Raw genomic sequence first — 21,382 nt, forward strand, 5'->3', positions numbered from 1 at the left:
TTTTTGAGCAGTGATAAGAGGAAGCAGACATTCAAATGAGTTAATTCTACCGCAACATTGCTTTAATACCCAAGGAAACAACGGTACTTCAACCCCCAAAAAAACACCCTCCCACGCCCCCCCCCCTCCCTCCCCTACTCCCTCTTTTTTGCTATTTCCCTAACCAAAGGATGCTCAAAGCGGGAAGCTTTGAAGTCTTTTCTTAGCAAACAATTATGGGGACTTAAAAGTTCGACTTATATTTAACTTGGTCTAATCACAGTTTGGAACACCTCTCTTGTCTTATGTAAATCTGGCGACACGAGGCCAAATCTGGAAAGACAAATGTGTTTTCGTTCAGAAATAAAAAAAAGGCAAAGATCAAGACATGAAAAGAAATTATAATAACAACACTATATTCAATAATCATCTCACCAATTAGACTTTTTTGATTGGTGGTGCATAAGAGGGCAAGAGATGTTCGTAGATGAGTCATTCTAGATCTTCTGCCACATCGAGTACGAGAGTTGGACACACTGGTTAGAAAACACAGGTCAGCAAAGGTAATCAGTGGAACATTCCGGCAATTCTACTTTTCACTTAATTATTAAATGAAGGTCGTTGAATTCGAGCTCTTTTCTCAGTTTTAACATTCCTGGCAAATGATGGAATATAGGAAAGCCTACCCTTTTTCATTGTACAACTCTATTTACAGGATTTGTCCAAAAAATACAGAAAAAAGTCCTACTATTTTTAAAATTTTAGTAAAATATTTTTCATCGTTTGTTTAGCTCAACACAAGGTACATCTATGTACCATAACCGCTTTCTTTGCTTGGTTATTATTGTTGCTCTGGCTACGGTTGCAGTAGCCGATCTTAAGGAAGGTGAGTTAAGTTTTGAGAATAAGAAAAATTTCCATAATCTTAATTGTAATTAAAAGTTACTGAATTAACAAATACAATACATTTACTGTGTTTGCACACGCTAATGCAAACCGAGATGTGAATGGGAGAATTCGAGAGCAGATCAGTGCAAACACGAGCAATAGGCGTGCACCTGCTCGAGAATTCTCCCAACCACATCGAGGTTTGCATTAGCCTGTGCAAACACAGTAAATGTGTTTTATTTGTTTTATAAAATTATTTTCTTCGATTAAAACAAAAATAATGAAACACGATTGAATAATACTGAAGAATTTAATTCAAAGTTTTAAATACAAATTCTCCTTACATACTTGTACATTTGCAATAACCAATCAGATTGAGCGACAGAAGACGCTTAACCAATCAAATTGCGAGTTTGATACAAGCTTCCAAGCATGAAATTCAAGTTGAGAATTTCTTATTTCAAACCGAAAAGAAAAAGAGGTTTTTACAAGCAAATCTTGATAAAATAATAATTCCAAAGCTTAACCAATGGCTTTAGTCATTCTAGACTGAAAGAAAACACTATTGTGAGAGCTAGAACTCGCTAAATTCAAGCTTGATTTCCGTGGGTGTTGTTGAAAGAGTTCGGCGAGATTCTCCGAGTTCAGGCTGACAAATCTGGATTTTTTCTTTTTTGTTGAAGTCTCTTCTGGTGGTTCTACTATTGCAGAAGCTTCCTCGGGTAAGTCAAAGTCTAAGCTTGGAAAATTAGCCATATTTTTCTAATTTTACGGGAGTTATGACTATTTGTGTACAAGCACAAGTTCCAAACAAAACTCAAATTTTCCCGCCGGTGTCGACGAGCGTCACAACCGTGTTTGCACAGGGAAATGCAAACACGGCTCTCGGCCAATCACTGCACGCGTACTATCTGAATTATTTTATAAAGTTGTTTATGTAACATTATTGATACATTAATATATGGTATTGAAATATTGTTAAATTATTTTTAAATTAGTATTGTTAAACTGTTTTATTATATTCTTTTAATTATCATCTTACTTTTTAATTATCTATAATGAATATTTTTGGTATTTTGTAAAGCGCTGTTGAACCGCTGGGAATTGGCGCTGAATAAAACATTATTATTATTATTTATTTATTATTAAATTATCTGGCGTTAATATCTTAAATGCTTCTATTGCACAGTTTCCTTTGGATTAATGCATATTTTTGTAAAAGACCTATCCAGAAGCAGCTTTAGAAGCAATCATAATGATAGATACAAGATATAATGAAATGGGAGTTCCGATTAATACCATGGCAATACTTTTACGACGAGAAGTAGCCAGAAATACAGATCTGAACAAATTAGATCTAATTAGTTTTTAGAGCAGGTTGAAATGAACTTTAAGTGCGTATGAATATCATATTTCAGTAGCAGAGAGAGCAAAACATTGTCCACCATAAGATTTCAAATAGTAATTCGCTTTCTTTAGTAATAGTTGATTAGACGAACGGATAACCTATGAATCACTTTTATTTCATGAATAGGAACGCAATCTATATATACACCCATTAAACGAATACTAGCCATGTAGTGCTTCAAGTTATCAACTCTTTAGTTTTAGTGATAGGTTGCTACTCCGCGTAATCTGATTGGCTGATGCACTCCCAAAACCTATGTTCTGTATAACCGGTAGAGATATGGCGGATATTTTGATTGACAGCTTTCAAAATTGTTTCTAACTCCAAAAATACAAAGAAACCTTCCATTTTTGACGTTTCTTTAAGCCGATTTGGTAAATAAAGGAATTGTCATTCGACGCCTCTAGAAATCGAACGAAGGATCCCCCTTTTATTGACATAGATGATGAACTCACTTGTTGACGAAGCGCAGGCGGAAAAATTCAAGAGCAATAGATAATATTTTAGATTAATATTTTGATTCAGCCAAAAAGACACAAATTAAAAGATAACTCATTGCTGACATTGTTGTAAATTACGACTCTATCAAATTTTGTGAGTTAAGCTTCGCAAAGTCTTGATAAGCCTTACTTTTTTTCAAAAAACACATTTACGTCCTCGATCATTAACTCAAATTTGTGATATCTATTTTCCATTCTTTTGGGGTTTTTTTTGTTCTTGTTTGTTTGTTTATTATTATTATTATTATTATTATTATTATTATTATTTCCTTTCTTCTTTGTTCTTTTTTTCGTCCACCATTCTCTCTCTCTCTCTCTCTCTCTCTCTCTCTCTCTCAAACTTTGTACGCGTTTGCGTGCATATATGCTAGGAAAATCGTCTCATTTAATATTTCTCCATCCCAGATTCTTCAGCACCAGATGACAAGCTAGAAGAAAGGGCAACAGGATGTTATTGCTATAGCAAGCGCCGCTGGGGAGATTACTGGTTTTTTAGACATGATTGTCCTAAAGGACACCGCTATAACGCATATTGCTTCTCAATTATGGGAATCTGCTGTCTTAAAAAATGAAAGGACTAGATATCACCACCTTAAACTCAACATATATGTAGAAGTATTCCCTTAATTCTATTGTAAAACGTTAGTTCTGGTTAATCAAACCTGATTAAAACATCTCAGTAATGGGAATATCGTGTATGTTTTCAGTCTGTTAGACTTTAACGTTATCGTATGACTAAATATTGACCCATCCCACATTGAAGATATGACTTCCGATAATAAGACTAAAATGTATATGCCTTGGGTGAGTTCATACTTGGGAATGTCGTTTTTATTTGTGAAAATTACTTTTGGAGTTGTTTATGTTTATTTTTTATAAACCTAGCCTATGACCTACATTGCAATTAAAAGCCCTAATAGCCCTGTCTGTTCTATGAAAACGCTCCAAAAACGCATGCTCAAAAATTAAAGTTAGAGCTCCTATTGCACAATAGAATCGCGTATATCATGATAACCAAAGAATCTTTGTTCGTACAAGCCCAAGTATAGTAGGTCTAAATAACAGCTGTTGAGTGACATAGCTGAAGTGATCATCATCTGCTCTCCCAAAACTACAAGACCGAAACGGTTAGCAAAACAGACTTGAAATTTGCATAAGCATGCACGCATCCGCTGATTCACAACATCGTGATCGCAGGCGAGATACCTAGAGTTTGTCAGAGTCCTGTATTAATTCGGATTATTGTTTAAAAACTGCTTGAACATTGGCTTAGAAATGCGCCAAAAAAACGGTCAAATTGGTGTGTTGCAAACATCCCCAAGAGAGTCAAAAAACAAAAATGGTGGCCATTGTGGTGGAGTTAACAATGGATGCTAATGAGTTATATTTTGTTAAATGTCACCAACATGGCCCCGAAGACGTAACGTGCAGTATATATGTGAAGAATATGTGAAATCTGAAATCTTAGACCAACGTAGCACGCTCTTTTTTTTAATAAATTCACAGCCGATCAACATAGTTTCCTTTTATATTGGAATATGAAGCATGAGGAAAGGCTCTGTGGAAAGAAATACGTCGGTAACCTAGCTAAATGGTTTTTATTCAGCGATATAAAAACATTTAAGGGACTTCATGATAATAGTGAAAAATTGCGGGATAGTAAAGATATAAAAGAGTAGAGTTACGCATTTCTTTATTATTGCATATGCTGTATTTTCATATTTCAACAATGTAGCTATTAAAAGAATTGGACGTTATCGTGAGATATGCCTACGCTTAGTACTATAGAACAGGAATAAGAGACTCGCGACAGTTGGAAGAAGAGTTGAGGAAGATTAAAAAAACAGGTCGATTTGAATCGAAATTATTTATTTTCATTTATTTACGAGAATTCCGTGATATTCACTTTTCGTGTTCTTCTAAATTCTGTAGGACTATAAATTCGTATTTGACTTAAATATCTAACAATGAAGTACGTATATTTGAGCAAGTACAAGATGAAGTCAAAATGCAACTAAGTAAATTTTACCGCAGCGGTCGCCTTTTGTCTCTACCTATTTTACCTCACCAAAGGGTAATTACAACGAAAGACTGGGTCGTTTTTTCACATATGTTATGAGAATAAATGTATGTTTTAGAATTAAAACTGTAAAAAGTTAGACTCAGGAAGTCCATATTGAATTTCAAAAGTAAAATTAGGATAGTGTCCTTCTCTGCGTGTTATACCTTTTGGGATCAGAACGCCCTTAGGGCTTTGCGCCTCGGTCGTCTAGACGCTATCGCATTATTAACTAATAATTATTTCATTACCTTTAGTTTCCTCACGTAGTTTAATCACAAGTTCGAAGCTAATTGTCTTTTTGACGGCAAGTCATGTTTTAGAATATTCAGCTTTTGATATTTAAAATATATTAAATATAAGAATGTGATTTTGCACAAAACCTCTTTTATCCAAATTATTTCTTCAAATTATGTAACATTATCAATTCATGTTTGATTGATATATTTTACATTGAAGTCTTTTTTTAAACAAACGATTATGGCACTCGACGAAATAATGGATTTGGTCATCATATGTCCACTTGGCAAATGTTGGACAAATATGGTGCTCTATATTTGCCCATACATTTGCCTATGCAGGCAAAGGTCGGGGTAAATTTCTAATAAATTTGCCATTGCTTTGCCATACATCTGAACACATGGGTAAATATGTTATATATTTGCCCTTAGTTTAGACGCATTTACCCAGTGGGGATATATGATAACCGTTTTTGTCCTATATTTGCCCTATTGTCAAATGAAGGGCACATATGAAATCAACTTTGCACTAGGCTTTGCCCCATATTTACCTGGGGAGCAAATACAATACCCCAAACTGAGTATATCCGATGTGAGGTTTCCGTTTCAATGCATTGCAATCAAAACATTTCAAAACAAATGGCGATAATTTTTCAACTGAATTATAATGGATGTTGGCTTGTTTTTACGACTTACAAGGGGGGGTGCATGCAGGTCCATCTCAGTCATATGTGTCAATTTTTTCTCCTAACGCATGACATCAATATTGCGACTACATTAATTCAATCATTGTTTTGCTTTGATGTCATGAAAGTGAGGTTATATGCGTTGATACACACAGGAAAAAACGCGAACGATGTATTTATAATATGCGTAAGTCGTACATGCGTTTTTTCCAGTGACAATAAGAAAACTCATTAACCCATTAACCTTAGCTGCATTTCAAACCGCTAACATCTGTAATATTATTTGAAGCATCAATTTTGTTTAGTCTAAACATATGAATTCATAATTTTTATTGGCAATATATGCAATTTCATTCATAATTATTTTAATTCATCTAATTTTAAACTCATCAAACAATTCATTCAATTTTCATTTTGACTATCTAGTTACTGATGCACAGTTCAAACAGTTTATTTTTGATAGCTTTGAATATTTTTCCTGGATGATACTTTACTGTCATCTCCATCATCCGTACAATTTACGTTGTAAAGGACAAACAATTAATACTCTTTCTTTGTCAATAACATCGTAAGCAGCAACAAACTGGCTGTGTATCCTTTGTATGGGAATGAATGTAGAGGGCCCTTCCATTTCAAACAAGTTTCTGCACCAAATTTCATGTGGTCTGCCAATCCTGTGTCTTTCTGGATGTCGCTGATACCATCGAACCTTTGCCATACACAATGATTCCTGCTTGCCATCAATTATAATGGTTTGTTTAAGAAAGAAATCGACAACACCGGGGCGCAAGTCAAATGAATCGGTCTCAATACTGCCACTATATTGGCCACACCAACTTGCAAGAATGAAGGACGAACGTTCCAGTCTAGAGTCAGAGGACCCTAGCTTTGTCCCCGAATATCCAATGGTACTAATTCTCTCAAACGTATCGGTAACACATTCAATGACCGAGTGTTGAGGTAAAATTGTTTCATAAGCTTTAAAGAGATATTCTGTATAGTCATCATCAAGAACATCAATGGATCGAGGTGAAAAACATGAGTATGCATTCATATTGCTCCACTCTAAGCAACGTAGTACTTGACCAACTGAAAGATTAAGTGTTGATGGTATTGATGGGATGCTTTCGCCAAGTGTTCCTACTTGTTGTGCCTCCTGAAGAAGTTGCAATACTGGTTGGAAAGTTTCTCGAAATCTCTCTGGTAAAGGGATATCTCTTAGTTCATGCTTTTGGAGAAATTTTCTCATGATTTGTATTTCAACAGATCTATTGTTAGTTCGAAACGCTCCTAAAATCCCATTGAAACGTTCGAAGCTGAAAAGCCAAAATGAATATACAGGCCCGTAATCTAAAATACATTGTTTGAGGTGCAGGTGTAGATGAATGTTTGGCGTAACACGTTCCTTTCCATATCTTTTTTCAAACGATTTACAAAATTCCACTAGGTAATCATGTCCTTCTTGTAGCTCTTCAGTTGTAATAAGTGGAGAGCAAAGGTGAAAGCAGGACAATACGAATAACCTCCACAGCTCCAAATCATCTGTTGGAACGATATTCCAAATGCAGAATACAGAATACAAGAGAGTCCATGTTTTCCACTGATCAGCAGTAAATCCTCCAAACGATGTTGATATCTTTTTCGGGAGACGCCCAATGAATGATGGTGCTTTGACGTCATCTACCTTTTCCTGGATTTTATTCAAATTTTCTTTAGAAATAATTGGCGTTTCAGCATTTAGCCATACATTTTTCATTAAATGTTTTGCTGTCCCTAAAAACAAATTGTGCATAGGATCAACAACATGGTAACGAGTACAATCGAAGTAAGGCAACTGTAAGAGTTCAGAATATCTTGTTCCAGTGGAAGTTTCAATTTGGTTTCGTTCATCAGCGGTTGTTGCATTGAGTATTTTCTGAGCCTCTCTTCGATGCTCTTCATTTGTCCTTGGTGTATCGTCATCTTCGAAACCTGAAAAATCCATGCTACTAAAATCTCCGGGAAAAAATCTTGTGCACTTTGAGCACCCTCGGTGAGCAGTACATCCTAAGAAACCGCAAACTTTTCTTAGTGCAAGAATGTCACAAGCAATACAAAGGAGGGCAGCTCGAAAACATCTTGCTGTTCTACTCCCATGAGGCCGAACTTGGATGCCTTCGTGCCACAATAAGTTCAATTCGGCTACAAGTGGTTGTAAGTACGTATTGATATTCAATTTGGGCTCGTGTGGACCAGGTATTACCCCAACTATTATTACGTTTTCCTCTTTGTACCTTTCTTTTCTCGGAAGATTTAGGAGGACCATATATATGACTCCAACGCTATAGACACTGTGCTTAAAAGGCTGAAACCAGTCAACATTCAGCATAAAAGCATAATTATTAGGCTGGGCAAGGAAAGGAGTGCCGTTAAAATATTGCCAATCTTTCCACACTTGGCCATCGTAAATATCAACTAAAATATCGTCCGGTACATTCCGATTTCTCCAAATCTCACATTTTTGTACAAAGTCTGGTCGCTTAATAAAGTGAGTTAGAGTCTCTCTGATGCTTTTATAACAATAAACTTTATGTGGGTACAATTTCGTCTGTCCATTTTTCAAACGAATTTCCTTAAACAATTCCGCTCCACAAGGTGTGCGGCGAAACAATTGACGGTGATTCGGAAAAGCAATGTGAGAACATGGTTTAGCAATGACACGCCCGAATCTTGTTGTAATACAGTCTTGAAAACGGTATAGGGTGTCGCATTTCGGACAAACAACATACTTTGAATGCTTATCTTTAAAAGAAAGATAATTTTTCAAGAGTTTGAAGGAGCTCTGGAAAACCAATACTGCGGTTGGGAAAATGATTGGCGAAAGCTCACACAAAACCTGAAAAATCGCTTTAAAAAAGGCGAGGAGAATATCAATGCCTCGATCTGGTACAGAAAAGTATGCAGACCAAAAGCACGCAAACAAGGCAATCCAGTTACTAAGGGTCACTCGGGAACTTGCTTCGACGGCAACGCTTATTTCTGCACTAGATTGTTCAAAATCTCTTTCTAGGTCTTCGATATCAATATCCCAAGTTTCAACCAATCTCCTTCTTTCATTTCCTTTTATCTCTTCATGGTCAGATTCACTGTCCGACTTGTCATCCCAAAACACTTGATCTTCTTCCTCAAAGTTATTTATTCCGTCTCCTTTAAACATAAGCAAATACGATGTATTTTATTCATTCGGCATTGTATAACTGCAACATAGTATAAGATAAAGTCTGAAACCATTATAATACTAGAAAAAAAAAATGTCAGTAAAAAAAACCTCATGGGCTAAGGGACCGGTCATTACTTAAGTTGGAGGGGGAGGGGGGGGGGGGGGAGGAGAAATTGGGGGGGGGGGGGGGGGCCTGAAATTTTTGCTAGTGAAAAATGGGGGGTCTTGAAATTTAAATATGATATTTAGGGAAAATTTTTAAATTTTTTACTACAATCCATGGGGGGTTTTCGATAAACTTGGATGCCTTCAAAGGGGGGGCCTTGAAATTTTTTTGCGTCACTGACAATTTCTCCTAGATCATGTGCAAATCAGCCGCTTGTTAAAGATTCAGTCTTTTATCTATGCAGTTTGACTTTAACATTTAAAGATTATATAATCTAATCATCAAATAAACGTATAACATCAATACCTTTTTGTGAAGTAGCTGGTAAGAATTCGTCACTTGATGGTTGGTTTGTATTTGGCACATCAGAGGAGTCTTGATCAGTTTGGTCCAAAACGTTTATCTCGCTGTAGTCATTAGAAGAAGTGTCGTTCTGGCCGTCAATCTCGTGAGTGAAAATACTATCATTTGAGTCTTCGTCGTCATTCCGCTGTAATTGCCATTGATTTGTTAAAGGATCATAAAATTCTTCTTTGTGACGGCAAAATACTCTGTAATGTAGATCTTCGTTACAATGAAAGCAATGATAACGCTTTGACATCGCAGAAGACATTTTGTTTTCCAGAACTATATAATTAAAAAGACGGTGTGCATCATTGGGATAATTACTCAAAATCCAAGCATTTTGAATGGCTAACAGCCATATTCCAGCGTAATAAAGTTCCACGTCCATCAACCACATGCCATTGGACAAAAGCACGCCGGATCTTTATTACCGCGCCCTTTTCCTTAGAGCTGTCACTGTTGGCGGCAGATAATGGTACGATGGTTTTAGAGCTAGAAGCTAATCAAGTTTATTGCAATGATATTTCGTGAATCTAAGCTTTAGAAAAAATTTCATAACTTTATAAAATGGAGCAAAGAGCTTTAAGATAATAGATATATTACTTAACATGAATCCTGGAAACAACTTCAGCATTTTTATGACAGTTATTCCTTTTTTTATTATTAGACTTCATTATATGAACGTATATGTCATCACAAGTCACGTGATACGCCGTGATAGATAGGGAGTAGATTTGTTCAGTGGATGTACTTATTCGTTCATTCGCCTTTTGGTCACAAACAGGTAACAAACTCTGTCGGTCATCTAGTTTCCCGCACATTCTATATCTTTGCTTATAAATTGCGTTCATTCGTCGCGATCAAAAGATGGGAAGAACATCTACACCTTTACCAGGACGCCCAATGCCAATCCATTCTGTTACTGCAACTACCAGTACAAGCAGTACCAGTAGACATACTGAAAATGGCGCCAATTCTCAAAGGCTTAATATACTTATTCCCTCTGTCCCTGGTGGTAACGAGGATGTGCTAAGAGAACACAGAAATCGCCTATTGCAAGCAACAAGCGAGAATGAGAACGTTGACCCCGACAGCGAAAAAGAAGAAATTTCTTCAAATTTCGAAACGATTGTGAAACAGTTTAAAGAACTGCAAGAACAAAACCGCCAAATACTAGCGGCCTTAAAAGAAAGCCAGCAGAACAAGGACAACAGCAAGACCAAGATTACTGTCTCAAAGGCTGTTGCAGTAAGTAAAGTGGCAATATTTAAAAAAGCAAGCTATTTTTATTGATAATTTTACTGGAAATTCTTGGCGCGAAGAGTAGTTGGTATAATTATGCAGCGGTATAATTTATGCAATGCTAAAATTGGCGGGAAACCCGCCATCGTAGTGGTTAATGCTACCAAACTTTACTATTGATTTCCAATAACAAGACACTGAATGATAATGATAATTTCCTTTTTTGTAAAGGAATTGATTTGATTTCGATTTTTTTCCCAATATTATACAATCACAGCCATAAAAATAATGAAAACATTATTACTATATCTAAGAATAACTTAAGGTACATCTTATGATTTTAATGAATTATATTATGTTATTACAGTCTGAAGTACGCTTGGTAGCAAAGAAATTACGGGACAGGGAAGAAAACCCTGTTATATGGGATTTTACTAAAGCGTAAGTATGAAAATTTAATAAAAATGATCTTGTCTGAATCATCCATAGTTTTCCACTTACCACTCAAATATGGCATTTCCTAATTAGTTTCAGAGATGACGTCAACGAACAGATTAATAACGCAATAAGGGATAGAGTTCTGAATGTTCATAAGGATGTCTCTGCCGTCGAGTTAGAAGGTATTTATGTATTTTATATTACGAAGTGCGAAAGGCCTTATGCACCTATCAAAGTTAACCCGGGGGGAGGGGTGAGGACAAAGGGTGGTGGTGGTCGGGGGGGGGGGGGGGGGGGGAGGGGGTAACGAAATCCTTTTAGAAATATTCAAATGCCGAAGGGAGGGGAAGCAGTTTGAAATAAAATAACATGGGTAAAAAAAAAAAAAAAAAAAAAAAAAAAACGAAACAAAACAAAACAAAGCAAAAACAAATGGATGCTAAAGGAGTAATTGTCGGCCAAATGCCAAAATTTCTAACAAATTTTGTCTTAAGTTTTAATATATGGGTACTTGATATAATTTCAGCTGCCCTTAAAAGTCACTTTCTGACGAGAAGAAAGAGAAACAAAAGAGAGCGTTCAGGGGCCCTTGGAAGACATCAAAAGATGCAGCGGAAAACACAGAGAAAACAAAATGTGAGTAAACTGAATTTGCAACGATTATGACTTTGTTTAATAAGAAACTTTGACTGACGGTGGTTTTTTTTCTTTTTTCTTTTAGCTCCTAAAATCCAGATCCAAGGCAGCGGACTTGTCAACCTCGCTATCACCAGGGGACAAAGAGAAAGTCAAGGCAATTATGAAACTGGAATATATGTCATCAGAGGAGTCGATGTCAGAGGCGGATGACCAGGCTGATGACGATACAGCGAACAGTGGCTCTGATAACGAAGGGGGCCCTACTAAGCAGAGTAAAGTCTTAATAAAACACCCTCTGCCATGGAGAAGCCCCCTAGCTAACCAGTTCATGGAAAGCATGGACCGAAAGGCAAAAAGGAGGCTGTCAGAGCGCAGTCTCACCATGTTTTTGAAGCGGAAAATCGGGGAGCCGTCAAGACGCCCAAGGCCATCTGGAGGTCCCGAATGGGCATTGAGAACCTAAAGGTTTTTATCAAATCAAGGGCACTGGGACACCGAACGTGGTTGGGGTTTCTACGAGTTTTATGAATTAAATCTTGTGTCACTTTTCCTCCGTTCCTTTGGCCTGATTTCTAGGGTTTTCGTTCTTCTTTCGATTACTTGAACGTTATACTCGTTTACTTGAAGAAATCCAAAGGTCAAACGGTATAGCAGCGGCTATTTATGCCTATTGACCTTTGGATTTCTTCAAGTAAACAAGTATAATGTTCAAATAATCGAAAGAAGAAGGAAAACCCTAGAAATCAGGCCAAAGGAACGGAGGAACAGTGACACAAGATTTAATTCATAAAACTCGTAGAAACCCAACCACGTTCGGTGTCCTTAATTAAATTTTTGCAGTTATAAATGAAGTGTACTAATACAGAATATCTAAAAAGAATCGTACATAAGCCACAGATCGATTGACAACTAAACATTATGATCTTCTTTCACAAATTCTGTCACAAGATGAATCAAACACCTATAATTAATTTACAGAACTGAGCATTTTCAATTAGTTGTAGTTAACAAATTGTTCATAGTTAATCAGTCGTCAAGAAAAGGAAATTCACAATAAAAATGTTTCAGTATGATTTATGTCTTTTTTCCTGCTTCTTAGCATAGGTTAGCTATGTTTAAAGTATGAGGTGGTTGTCACGACATATATCGTTTCTATTTTTTTTGGCCTGCCATAAGTGACAATAGCTGAAGACTGATAACATAGTTAAATTTAGCAAATATGATGAGCACAATTCAACTGAGCAAATATGGCTAAGACGTGCTGGTACATCTAAGGCATTAAGGGGGCATTAATCACATATACGGTCAGAGCATATCGCATGGTATATGTAAGGCATTAATCACATATACGGCCTGGAAAAATACAGGGTATATGTAAGGCATTAATCATATATACGACCTGGGCAAAGACAGGGTATACGTAAGGCATTAATCACATATACGGCCTGGGCAAACACAGGTTATATGTAAGGCATAAATCACATATACGACCTTGGAAAATACAGGGTATATGTAAGGCATAAATCACATATACGGCCTGGGCAAAGACAGGGTATATGTAAGGCATTAATCACATATACGGCCTGGGCAAACACAGGGTATATGTAAGGCATAAATCACATATACGGCCTGGGAAAATACAGGGTATATGTAAGGCATTAATCACATATACTGCCTGGGGAAACACAGGGTATATGTAAGGCATAAATCACATATACGGCCTGGGCAAACACAGGGTATATGTAAGGCATAAATCACATATACGGCCTGGGCAAAGACAGGGTATATGTAAGGCATTAATCACATATACGGCCTGGGAAAATACAGGGTATATGTAAGGCATGAATCACATATACGGCCTGGGCAAACACAGGGTATACGTAAGGCATAAAACACATATACGGGCTGGGCAAATACGTGCACATATCAAATGAGCATTCTCATTTACTACCGGGTAAATGTATGGATGATATGATATCTGCTATTTATTTGCCGTTTGGGATTTTACTGGGCCATACGGACTTTGCCATCTGTGCCCATGGGATAAATGTGTAGGTACATATCATATACAGTCATTGGGCAAATATTGTCTACTATTAGTCAAATATGATATTTGCCCATATATTTGTCTATATGTTTGCCTACATGACAAATCCATTTTTTCGTCGAGTGTGGGGACTTAATGTTTCGACTTTTTTTTAACTTGGTTTAATGACAGTTTGGACCACCGGTCATGTAAATCTGGCGACACGAGGCCGAATCTGCAAAGACAAATGTGTTTTTGTTCAGAAATAATAAAAAAAGGCAAAGATCAAGACATAAAAAGAAATTATAATAACAACACTATATTCAATAATCATCTCACCAATTAGACTTTTTTTGATTGGTGGTGCATAAGAGTGCAAGAGATGTTCGTAAATGAATCATTCTAGATCTTCTGTCACATCGAGTACAAGCATTGGACACACTGGTTAGAAAACACAGGTCAGCAAAGGTAATCAGTGGAACATTCCGGCAATTCTACTTTTCACTTAATTATTAAAAGAAGGTCGTTGAATTCGGGCTCTTTTCTCAGTTTTAACATTCCTGACAAAAGATGAAATTTAGAAAAGCCCACCCTTTTTCATTGTACAACTCTATTTACAGGTTTTGTGAAAAAGGTTTCCCTTTTTCCCCAAAAAGACGGACAAATTTGTTATTGTTTTTAAAATAATAGTGAAATAGAAACGCATACCTCTTTCGTCGTTTGTTTAGCTTAACACAAGGTACATCAATAGGGTGCCCTTTTTCATTGAGTTTAAAGAAATTAAGGCGAACCAATATGGACGTGCAAGGAACAAGACGCGCCAAATCATACGTCATCAGTCATGTCTTATCCATCATTATAGCTAGGCTGTCGAGAACTGATCACAGGCGATTCTCTTTGATTGGACAAGTGACAATGAAACTTCGAAAAAGGCTCTCCATTATTGTAGCTCTATGCCATGTACTCGTTGTTTCGATGAGGGGTACCAAAGTTCGTGCTTTGCATCTTCCAGCGGAAAATGCAATCAAAGTACCCTCACTTAAAACTTTTCAAACTAAATAAGCTGTGCATAGAAAACGGGAGGTATTTTTCATAGGCCTTGAATTCTTGAAACTCAATATTTAAAGTTATTTTTATAAAATTAACTGTGATAAAACACGAAACATAACATAAAACAACAGTCCAAGTTTACAAACCGTTTTAATTCCTCAAATTACTTCAAATTGCAAATTCCCTGGCAAAGTTCTATTTGTTTTATTAATTGCAGAAGTAAGAGAAGCTATGTACCATAACCGCTTTCTTTGCTTGGTTATTATTGTTGTTCTGGCTACGGTTGCAGTAGCCTATCGTAAGGAAGGTGAGTTAAGTTTTGAATATAAGAAAATTTATTATTAAATTATCTCGCGTTAATATCTTAAATGCTTCTATTGCACAGTTTCCTTTGGATTAATGCATATTTTTGTAAAGGACCTATCCAGAAGCTGCTTTAGACGCAAGCATAATGATAGATACAAGAGTAATGAAATGGGAGTTTCAATTAATACGATGAAAATTATTTTAAGACGAGAATTAGCAAGAAAAACAGATCTGAACAAATTAGAGCTAATTAGTTTTTAGAGCAGATTGAAATGAACTTTAAGTGCGTATGAATATCATATTTCAGGAGCAGAGAGAGCAAAACATTGTCCACCATGAGATTCCAAATAGTAATCACTTTCTTTAGTAATAGTTGATTAGACGAACGGACAACCTATGAATCACTTTTATTTCATGAATAAGAACGCAATCAATATATACACCCATTAAACGACTACTAGTCATGTAGTGCTTCAAATTTTCAACTCTTTAGTTTTAGTGACAGGTTGCTACTGCTCGCGCTTTGATTGGCTGATGCACTCCAAAAACCTATGTTCTGTATAAACGGTAAAGATATGGCTGATTTTTTGATTGACAGCTTTCAAAATTGTTTCTAACTCCAAAAGTCTGAGTAAAATACAAAGAAACCTTCCATTTTTGACATTTCTTTAAGCCGATTTGGTAAATAAAGGAATTGTCATTCGACGCCTCTAGAAATCGAACGAAGGATCCCCCTTTTATTGACATAGATGATGAACTCACTTGTTGACGAAGCGCAGGCGGAAAAATTCAAGAGCAATAGATAAGTTTTAGTTTGACATCTTTAATTTTTTGATTCAGTCAAAAAGACACAAAAGTTAATTCATTGCTGACATTGTTGTAAATTACAACTTTCTACCAAATTTTGTGAGTTATACTTCGCAAAGCCTTGATAAGCCTTTCTGTTTTTCAAAAACACATTTACGTCCTCGATCAATAACTCAGTTTTGTGATATTTATTTTCCATTCTTTTGTTGTTGTTGTTGTTGTTTTTTTTTTAATTATTATTATTATTATTATTATTATTATTATTAGTATTATTATTATTATTTCCTTTCTTCTTTGATTTCTTTTTGGTTCTTTTTTCCCTTCCACCATTATCTCTCTCTCTCTCTCTTTAATACTTTGCACGCGTTTGCGTGCATATATGCTAGAAAAATCGTCTCATGTAATATTTCTCCATCCCAGATTCTTCATCACCAGATGACAAAATAGAGGAAAGGGCAACAGGATGTTGGTGCCACAAGGCCCGCCGCTGGGGAGATTACTGGTTTTTTGCAAGTAATTGTCCAGATGGATACGGCTATAAGACATATTGCGAATCTCATTTTGGTCTCTGCTGCCTTAAATGAAGGGGTAGATATCACCACCTTAAACTCAACATATAAGTAAAAGTATTCCCTGAATTCTATTGTTGAATGTTAGTTCTGGTTAATCAAACCTGATTAAAACATCTCAGTAATGAGAATATCGTGTATGTTTTCAGTCTGTTAGACTTTAACGTTATCGCTATAGCTAAATATTGACCCATCCCACATTGAAGATATGACATCTGATGATAAGACTAAAATGTATATGCCTTGGGTGAGTTCATACTTGGGAATGTCGTTTTTATTTGTGAAAATTACTTTTGGAGTTGTTAATTTATATTTTTTATAAACCTAGCCTATGACCTACAATGCAATTAAAAGCCCTAATAGCCCTGTCTGTTCTATGAAAACGCTCCAAAAAAGCATGCCCAAAAATTAAAGTTAGAGCTCCTATTGCACAATAGAATCGCGTATATCATGACAACCAAAGAATCTTTGTTCGTACAAGCCCAAGTATACTACGTCTAAATAACTACTGTTGAGTGACATAGCTCAAATGATCATCATCTGCTCTCCCAAAACTACAAGACCAAAACGGTTGGCAAAACAGACGAGAAATTTGAAGACGAGAATTCATAACATCGTGATCGCAGGCGAGATACCTAGAGGTTGTCAGAGTCCTGTATTATTTCGGATTTGGCTTTAAAAACTGCTTGAACATTGGCGCAGAAGTGCGCCAAAATGACGGTCGAATATGCGGAATCTAAAATCTTAGACCAACCACAGCACGTTCCAATGTTTTTATATATTCACTGCCGATCAACGAAGTTTCCAATATCAAACAATGAGTGTCAAAGCTCTCTTTCCCGATCTTAAAAGAGGAACTGGGGAGAAGTATGTTTTTTTCGTTTTTTTTTTTTTTGTAGTTTTTTCTTGTTTTTCGTCTTTGCCAAGCTCGTGAATGTCTCTCAGCCGTTTCGGCAGCCGACAAGCACGCTTGTCTGCCATCTTTGACTTCAGGGTAAAGACCCGCAATCCAAATATGGAATTATATGATTCCATATATGGAGTGACCTTTCTCAACTCCATTTTTGACACTAATGTATGGAGCTAAACTTGATATTAAATTGGAATAGAAGCACGATCTTTGAGATAGAAATGCATTTTCCCCCTTATTTTAACAAGGAAAACACTAAAGCCAAACTTATATTTATTTTCAGATCACACATTTCAGATATCGGACCGTCAAGGTTTCATTTTCTGAAATAGGTGTACACTTTGCGAGTCAGTATTTGTATATTCACAATGGTATTGCTGGAGTTGGATGATTCACTATGTCTTAGCTGCACTTGCAGTTAGTTGACTATGCATAATTTTACTATTGCATTACGCTTGGAAGTGTCTTGAAATTAAGCAATAGAAAACTTTTTCCGTGTTTACATAGCCTGATAGCAACACGAGGGGAAGTTGGGAGAATTCGAGACAGTTATGCAAACCCGAGACGTAGTCGAGGGTTTGCATTTAACTGTCGAGAATTCTCCCAACTCCCCGAGTGTTGCTATCAGGCTATGTAAACACAGGGAAAAAGTTTTCTATTGCTTTTATAAAATAAATACTAAGGGAAAACATTATCGCTTGCAACGAAAAGAAATCTTTATTTGAATTTGATTCTCATATCAAAATACAAATTCTCCATACATCACGAACTACGATCGTTAGCCAATCAAATTTTGTGTAATAAACGTCAAGGAGGCAAATGTGAAGCGAGAAAGAATCGCGAGCTATTTTAAACATTTATCACTTCTAAAACTTTAAAACAAACACAAAGGAATGTTCAAAGATTGAAAAGAAATCTAAATAAAAGATTTCAGAATTGATTATCAATACGAAAGTGATCAAAAGCGGATAACAAGTGTCACTGTGAAGGGAATTCTCGTTTGAAAGAAACGTGGTTTTGCTCAATTTGACAGCGAGAAAAATATGGAAGCGAAGTTGATTGTTTCGTCTTGCCTCGAGAACATATTTTGTGGAGCTGAAGAGCTATTGCTGGAAAAAGTTTGAAGCTGCTGACTATTTCCTTGAAATACTTGTATTCTTTATCGGTCGGTGCACTTAAGTCATGAGAAAGCACGTCGCTAAACAACCGAAGCTGTCCTGACGGAGGACGCGTGTTGTAGCACCTGAGGGAATTCTCTTTGCGGTGACCAACGAGAGATTGTCATGATATTACGATCAGAAAGACCTGCATGAGACCCTAGGGTTATGCCTGTGGCCCTGACACAAGTCAAAATTTGGAACTTCGTCTTCAGAATACATTTTTGGGGGCGTTTTTTTCCTCAAAAGAAACTGTAAATTTATAGATTTTTGAACTTGTACCGGTAAAACACGAAAGTTGTGACGTCACAACTGTGTTTACATAGCCTCATGCAAACATGGCTATCAACCAATCACAGCGTACGTACTATTTAATTTATTTTATAAATGCCGTTAATCTTATCAAATTAGATGTCCGATTTTACATGCATACCACAGATTCGTGTCTACGGTTATTTTCAAAGCAATGATTTTTTTAAGTCCTATATATCACGTATTATTAGCCATCCTGAGGTCGAGAGAAAAGCTGCGTCGAAGTTGAGGGAAAAACTGTATTTTTGGACTGTTGTAGGGAATATATTTCAAAGATGGCGTCTATTTCGATCGCCCCTTAAAACATCCCAAAAATGCATTGCAGGCAAACTCGACCTAGTTTTTTCTCAACCTTGGATTGGATTATATGCTATTGTTTTAGATCAGATGACAGCTTTACTGTAAAAGGGGCAACACATAAGAAAACATCCGTATTGTACGAACAAAACAATGGATCACAGTAAAAACACGCAGACTGGTTTTCATATAGCAATACACATTACCTTCTGTCACAATCAAAGTACAAATAAAAGCACGTGCAAAGCTGTTTCGAACTGTGGTTGTTTGACTGATGACTGATGACTTGTGTTTCGGTAAGAAAAATAAGGAAATACTTCTGTATCAATTGATGGCATGTAATGAACTTTTTTCAAATTCGAGTGTTCATCATCGAGTGTTTTCCGGTATCACTCTACAAAACTCTTGAATTGTCAAGAATTTTCTATGCAGTCTGGGTTTTCGCTTTTTTATTCAAATAAGTTTGCGCTGAAGTTGCTGTTTCGAAATGTAGAAAAACAGTAAAACATACAAAGCAAGTGATACACCAAAGGCTCCTGATCAAAAAGGTTAGTGTCTTTGTTTTATTTGATTCATTAGTTAATTCATTCTACGTATTAGTAATATATTCTCACTGAAGCCATTATCACGTCGCAGTATGATTAAGTTATGGGTCGAGATGCGCTCCTTGTCCCTGACAATACAACGAGATGGTATATAGCCAAACTCCAGTCGTAATAGTGCATAATAATAAGTCCAATAGTGATATGCCAACCTTTATTCTTACCAAGCTCAACCCCATATACCCAATACTCAAAAACTCACACCCAATACTCAATACAATAATGGCGGCTAATAATTCCACTATCCACTACTCAAATATCCTGTATAATCGGTGTGAAATCCGCGCTGGGACGTGTAACCAAAGGAACGAAGCCCAACGAAGGGATCGGAACCTCCAAATTCATTACACGGTAAATGAAAACCTAGGAGACCCCAGGCAGGGACCCACCCCTTGGTTTACTCAAGCTCAGAACTTAGTCAAGAATTGAGGCACTGCGTAGAGCCCCCCCCCCCCCCCCCAAGTCAACGAAAAGAGTGGAAAGGAACCGTGAACAAATAAACCAAAATGGGCGAGAAAACACGTGGAAGTATTGGCGGCCACAGAGTACACAATCTGAAAGCCCTCGACACTTAACCTATTCAAATTCGAATTCCCTCGTGTTTTACACAGTTTTTGAATGAAATGTTTACAAAAACGCATCAACTCATGGCCGGTAAATTAATGCTCTGGGATGGACTCCAGAATTCAAGCCCATTTGAACACGAAATTTCTGTATTTAGAACATGAATATCGAAGTCTTGCCGAGTTCCTTGAACTCCAGGCACACAAAATTCCAAAGTTTTCTCGCAAGCTAGCCGAGTTCTTTGAGCTTCAGGCCTACACAAACGTATTCTCAACCTTTCTCGTGAGCTAGCCGAGTTCCCTCGTGGATACAAAACACAGCTCTGCTCGCGGCTCTCCAGGCAGCATTGACTCTCCAGGCCAACCTAACTCAAGTTATTACGCGACATACTCGGGGCTCACTAGGCTGTTAGCTTTACTCATATTGCCTCCCAACGCCACTCTAACTCAAATTATTACGCCACGTGAGCTCTCAGTACAAATAATATCTTTGAAATTGTCTTTGCACCGGCAAAACGAAACAAATAGAATACAACAAACCTAAACTTTGTCCCACAATACCTGCCGTCAGCATAAGCTTTTTAAGTCCCGTCTGTATTTCATCAGCATGCATAGAGCACTAGAATGTTAGCCTCTGGCTGGTGGCAGTGGTAGGGACAGCGAGAAAAATTCGTACTTCGAAGGTCCAAACGACGTTATGCAATAAGTCATGTGTGTCGACTTAATTTATACTGTAATAATTTATTCAGTAATAATAGTATTGTTTATTTGATAGAGTGCAAACAATATAACCATGAAACTTTAGTAATACTCAAAAGCACAATTTCATGCAAATTCCATTGTTTTCTATTGTTTAATTAGCACTATTTTGTACTATTTAGTAATTGGTGTTTCACGGATTAATTGTTTTCACTCTAAATTTTTTTTTTTTTTTTTTTTTTTTTTTTTTTGAGATTATTTCGTGATATTGCATTTTATCAGTTTATCTTCGTGTT

General features: G+C 36.6%; 1 protein-coding gene across 1 annotated transcript; it reads left to right on the plus strand.

The window, feature by feature from the left end:
- Positions 1-10,336: 10,336 nt before the first annotated feature.
- On the plus strand, positions 10,337-15,509 carry LOC148905642 (uncharacterized). The gene is made up of 7 exons (XM_089040236.1): positions 10,337-10,717; positions 11,079-11,152; positions 11,240-11,331; positions 11,676-11,785; positions 11,871-12,024; positions 15,082-15,171; positions 15,478-15,509. The coding sequence occupies exons 1-7, from the start codon at positions 10,337-10,339 to the stop codon at positions 15,507-15,509; spliced, it is 933 nt and encodes a 310-aa protein (XP_088896362.1).
- Positions 15,510-21,382: the final 5,873 nt, after the last annotated feature.

This window comes from Actinia tenebrosa, unplaced genomic scaffold (genome assembly GCF_029948245.1).
Source record: "Actinia tenebrosa isolate PJP-AT-01 unplaced genomic scaffold, QUT_ActTen_1.0 PGA_scaffold7__59_contigs__length_16204524, whole genome shotgun sequence".
Taxonomy (NCBI): Eukaryota; Metazoa; Cnidaria; class Anthozoa; order Actiniaria; family Actiniidae; genus Actinia; species Actinia tenebrosa.

What these genes read in the sequence shown, in the direction of transcription:
- LOC148905642 (XM_089040236.1), top strand. Translation starts at nt 10,337, where the DNA reads ATGGGAAGAACATCTACACCTTTACCAGGACGCCCAATGCCAATCCAT. An exon ending in CTCTGCCGTCGAGTTAGAAG is followed by an intron (nt 11,332 to 11,675) that starts GTATTTATGTAT and finishes ATATAATTTCAG; the next exon opens with CTGCCCTTAAAAGTCACTTT. An exon ending in AAACACAGAGAAAACAAAAT is followed by an intron (nt 11,786 to 11,870) that starts GTGAGTAAACTG and finishes TTTTTCTTTTAG; the next exon opens with CTCCTAAAATCCAGATCCAA.